General features: G+C 44.4%; 1 protein-coding gene across 2 annotated transcripts in view; it reads right to left on the bottom strand.

The window, feature by feature from the left end:
- Window positions 1-3,080: 3,080 nt before the first annotated feature.
- The window catches only part of CCDC90B (coiled-coil domain containing 90B), a 30,820-nt gene continuing 28,090 nt past the window's right edge, over window positions 3,081-5,810 (bottom strand). For both annotated transcript variants that reach the window (XM_018555810.1, XM_018555811.1), the window contains 2 exons: window positions 4,451-4,565; window positions 3,081-3,197 (listed from right to left, as the gene is read on the bottom strand). In XM_018555810.1, coding sequence (XP_018411312.1) covers window positions 3,142-3,197; window positions 4,451-4,565 — 171 coding nt within the window. In that variant the 3' untranslated portion in view covers window positions 3,081-3,141. The remainder of the gene's footprint in view (window positions 3,198-4,450; window positions 4,566-5,810) is intronic.

Below are 5,810 nucleotides of genomic sequence, written 5' to 3' on the forward strand. Positions count from 1 at the left end.
TGCGGCGTGTTGTCTGTGGGGGGGGGGGGGGGGGGGGGGGGGGTTGTAAGCCGGGGTGCATTTATCTGGTGAGTCCCTATTATTATCCCTATTGGGAGACATCTGATGTCTGCAGTGCCTCCCTCCCTTCCCCATAGGCATGCATATGCAAGTTTACCAGATGGGAGCACATGTTTGTAGAGAGGTCTATGGTGGCGGGGTCCTGCGGCCATGGCCAGATGAGGTCTAATGTCTCCATGAGCTACAATGGGGGAAGTAGATTGATGACCTCATCATTCTGCTTCTGCAGTCTCATCATGGGCTGGGGTGGGTTTGAGACAAGGCTGTATTGCTGTACTACTGTATGGTCTCCAGGGGAGGACACAGGGGGTGCAGGGCATGGCTGTGCTTTGGATTATGGCAATGGCTGTACAGTATTACAAATTCTTTGGCGGTCAAACCAGTTCATATATATATATATATTTCAGCTGTTTGCAAGGCGCTCGGCTTTAAAGGACAAGTGCACTTATGGCCCAAAGGCCCCTTCTGTTCCTAAGCAGTCCTGTGCATTAGAGCTCTGACCACCACTATGGGGCCTCCCTATGGCAGAGTCGGGGGTGAGTTGCAGAGAAAGCGTAATGGGGACCTGTCATCTCAAGAGTATTGTGTATTAGAGATCTGACCACCACTATGGGGCCTCCTTATGGGAGAGTCAGGGGTTTGCTGGAGATAGAGCCTAATGGGCACCTGTCACTTCAAGAGTCTGGTGTATTAGAGCTCTGACCTCGACTATGGGGTCTCCTTATGGGAGAGTCAGGGGGTGGGATGCAGAGAGAAAGCTGGAGATAGAACATAATGGGGACCTGTCACTTTAAGAGTCTTACAGCAGAATACAAATGCCCCCCTCCCACAAGATAATCTCCGAGGAATCCTCCTGGCATGGAAACAGACTGGGGAAGAAGACAGAGTAGGATGGGGGTAAACTTGGAAACAGCTTTTATAACTGAAGAGAAGGACACGGTCTTCCTTTCCCTGCCCTTCCCAGGAACATGTCTAATGCAAAGTGACAGCTTCACTTAGATGTCTCCGCTCCACTATTTCCACAGTCGGTAAAATCCCAGAGCGATGGCGAGGCAAGTAAATACTGAGGCTGGAAAAGAAAAATAAGTATTTCACTATACACCATATACAGTATATATACCTATACACGCTATACACTATATACACCTATACACGCTATACACTATATACACCCTATATACACGCTATACACCCTATACACCTATACACCATATACAGTATATATACCTATACACTATATACACTATATACACCATATACAGTATATATACCTATACACGCTATACACTATATACACCTATACACGCTATACACTATATACACCCTATATACACGCTATACACCCTATACACCTATACACCATATACAGTATATATACCTATACACTATATACACTATATACACCATATACAGTATATATACCTATACACGCTATACACTATATACACCTATACACTATATACACGCTATACACTATATACACCTATACAGTATATATACCTATACACGCTATACACTATATACACCTATACAGTATATATACCTATACACGCTATACACTATATACACCATATACACACTATACACTATATACACCTATACAGTATATATATATATATACACATACACACACACACACACACACCACATACACCTATACAGTATATATATACACCACATACACCTATACAGTATATATATATATACACACACCACATACACCATATACACTATATACACCCTATACAATATATACATACATATGTATATATAGAGGTATATAGAGGTTCCCATCCCAGTAAACATGAGATATTTAGGAGAAGAGACTGGAGCATGTGAAGACAACGGCCGCTACAGAGTTTGACTAATATATGCCGAAAATGGGATTCTGAGTGACCCTGAGGACGGGGGGAGGGGGTGACCTTGGAAACCCCATAACAAGTTGGATTTCTGTTTTCTAACAACACATTTTTTGGACACAGATTTTGTCGCTTTTCTTTATACACCTCCAGCAATAAAACCTGACTGAGGTTCTGACCCTTCTCCCGGGAATGTATTTTTGTTGTCGTCTCTCCATACAGTCCCTATTATTATCCCTATTGGGAGACATCTGATGTCTGCAGTGCCTCCCTCCCTTCCCCATAGGCATGCATATGCAAGTTTACCAGATGGGAGCACATGTTTGTAGAGAGGTCTATGGTGGCGGGGTCCTGCGGCCATGGCCAGATGAGGTCTAATGTCTCCATGAGCTACAATGGGGGAAGTAGATTGATGACCTCATCATTCTGCTTCTGCAGTCTCATCATGGGCTGGGGTGGGTTTGAGACAAGGCTGTATTGCTGTACTACTGTATGGTCTCCAGGGGAGGACACAGGGGGTGCAGGGCATGGCTGTGCTTTGGATTATGGCAATGGCTGTACAGTATTACAAATTCTTTGGCGGTCAAACCAGTTCATATATATATATATATTTCAGCTGTTTGCAAGGCGCTCGGCTTTAAAGGACAAGTGCACTTATGGCCCAAAGGCCCCTTCTGTTCCTAAGCAGTCCTGTGCATTAGAGCTCTGACCACCACTATGGGGCCTCCCTATGGCAGAGTCGGGGGTGAGTTGCAGAGAAAGCGTAATGGGGACCTGTCATCTCAAGAGTATTGTGTATTAGAGATCTGACCACCACTATGGGGCCTCCTTATGGGAGAGTCAGGGGTTTGCTGGAGATAGAGCCTAATGGGCACCTGTCACTTCAAGAGTCTGGTGTATTAGAGCTCTGACCTCGACTATGGGGTCTCCTTATGGGAGAGTCAGGGGGTGGGATGCAGAGAGAAAGCTGGAGATAGAACATAATGGGGACCTGTCACTTTAAGAGTCTTACAGCAGAATACAAATGCCCCCCTCCCACAAGATAATCTCCGAGGAATCCTCCTGGCATGGAAACAGACTGGGGAAGAAGACAGAGTAGGATGGGGGTAAACTTGGAAACAGCTTTTATAACTGAAGAGAAGGACACGGTCTTCCTTTCCCTGCCCTTCCCAGGAACATGTCTAATGCAAAGTGACAGCTTCACTTAGATGTCTCCGCTCCACTATTTCCACAGTCGGTAAAATCCCAGAGCGATGGCGAGGCAAGTAAATACTGAGGCTGGAAAAGAAAAATAAGTATTTCACTATACACCATATACAGTATATATACCTATACACGCTATACACTATATACACCTATACACGCTATACACTATATACACCCTATATACACGCTATACACCATATACAGTATATATACCTATACACTATATACACTATATACACCATATACAGTATATATACCTATACACGCTATACACTATATACACCTATACACGCTATACACTATATACACCCTATATACACGCTATACACCCTATACACCTATACACCATATACAGTATATATACCTATACACTATATACACTATATACACCATATACAGTATATATACCTATACACGCTATACACTATATACACCTATACACTATATACACGCTATACACTATATACACCTATACAGTATATATACCTATACACGCTATACACTATATACACCTATACAGTATATATACCTATACACGCTATACACTATATACACCATATACACACTATACACTATATACACCTATACAGTATATATATATATATACACATACACACACACACACACACACCACATACACCTATACAGTATATATATACACCACATACACCTATACAGTATATATATACACCACATACACCTATACAGTATATATATATATACACACACCACATACACCATATACACTATATACACCCTATACAATATATACATACATATGTATATATAGAGGTATATAGAGGTTCCCATCCCAGTAAACATGAGATATTTAGGAGAAGAGACTGGAGCATGTGAAGACAACGGCCGCTACAGAGTTTGACTAATATATGCCGAAAATGGGATTCTGAGTGACCCTGAGGACGGGGGGAGGGGGTGACCTTGGAAACCCCATAACAAGTTGGATTTCTGTTTTCTAACAACACATTTTTTGGACACAGATTTTGTCGCTTTTCTTTATACACCTCCAGCAATAAAACCTGACTGAGGTTCTGACCCTTCTCCCGGGAATGTATTTTTGTTGTCGTCTCTCCATACAACACCCGGTCTCAGAAGACACAGATGACAATTAAAATCCAAAAACTTCCTCACCGCATCCAAAATTCAACAAAAAAGCTTTGCTTGAATTTGGGCTTTAATGTCATCACTGTCAGGAAACTCTTTGGTCCTTTAGTCAACGAGATCTTTTTTTCTCCAACTTCCAATTCCGACCACCACTGCCGACAAAGAATAAAACAGAACAAAGCGGGAAGACCAAAACCTCTCACCGGCTAAATAGCGGACGGTGTCCAGCTTATGGGACTCCATGAGGGTTTTTAGGGAAGCGATGTCTATATCGATCTTCTTGTGGATCTCTGTGATGACGCTGTCGGTGGTCGCACTCTGTAGAACGTACCAGGTGGATTTGAGGAGAGAGAGAGAAGAGGAATGAGAAATTGAGATAAGAGAGTGACATGTATATCCTGTATACGAGATATTACTACACACCGATCAGCCATAACATTATGAACACCCCCCTAATATTGAGTAGGTCCCCCATTACCTGACCCTCCAGGCATGGACTCCATTAGACCTCTGAAGGTATGCTGTGGTATCTGGATGACCCCCCTAATATTGAGTAGGTCCCCCATTTCCTGACTTTTAAGACATGGACTCCACTAGACATCTGAAGGTATGATGTGGTATCTGGATGACCCCCCCCCCTAATATTGAGTAGGTTCCCCTTTACCTGGCCCATCCAGGCATGGACTCCACTAGACCTCTGAAGGTATGCTGTGGTATCTGGATGACCCCCTTATATTGAGTAGGTCCCCCATTTTCTGGCCCTCAGTACATGGACTCCACTAGACCTCTGAAGGTGTGCTGTGGTATCTGGCACCAAGCCGTCAGTAGAAGATCCTTGAAGTCCTGTAAGTTGTGAGGTGCGGCCTCCATGGATCGGACTTGTTTTTCCGGCACATCCCACAGATGTTAAATTGGATTGAGATCTGGAGAATTTGGAGGCCAATTCAACTCCTCAAACTCGTTGTTGTGTTCCTCAAACCATTCTTGAACCATGTTTGCAGTGTGGCAGGGCACATTATCCTGCTGCCATAATGGAATACCGTTTCTATGAAGGGGTGTACTTGGTCAGTAACAATGTTTAGGTCGGTGGTACGTGTCAGAGTAACATCCACATGAATGGCGGGACCCAAGGTTCCCCAGCAGAACATTGTCCAAAGCCATTCGGTGGTCATAACACGATGGCTGATCGGCAGGGCTCGAAAAATCCACTCGTCTGCTCATCAGTGACGAGCAGACAGTGGAGCCCGACGAGCAGCTTTACAGTCAAGCGATCGAGCGTCTCAAGAGACGCTCGATCGCTTGTGTCAGAAGCTGTCACTGCCGTTGCCGGTCCCGAGATCCGCTGTGCCCGATGCGGCCGGGACCGGCACGGCTCTGTGACAGGAGATCAAAGGGAGTTCAGTCCACGAACTCCCTTTGATCTCCTCTCAGTCCCCGAATGCAGGAAGTGATGTATATGACATCACTTCCTGCATTCAGTGTCACTCTCCAGCTAGAGAAGCTGATGAAGCCGATCTCTGCTTCATCAGCTTCTCTGGAGGTCCCTAGGTGACATTAGGGGTC

Source organism: Nanorana parkeri, unplaced genomic scaffold, assembly GCF_000935625.1.
Source record: "Nanorana parkeri isolate BGI_ZX_2015 unplaced genomic scaffold, ASM93562v1 scaffold214, whole genome shotgun sequence".
In the NCBI taxonomy this organism is placed as follows: Eukaryota; Metazoa; Chordata; class Amphibia; order Anura; family Dicroglossidae; genus Nanorana; species Nanorana parkeri.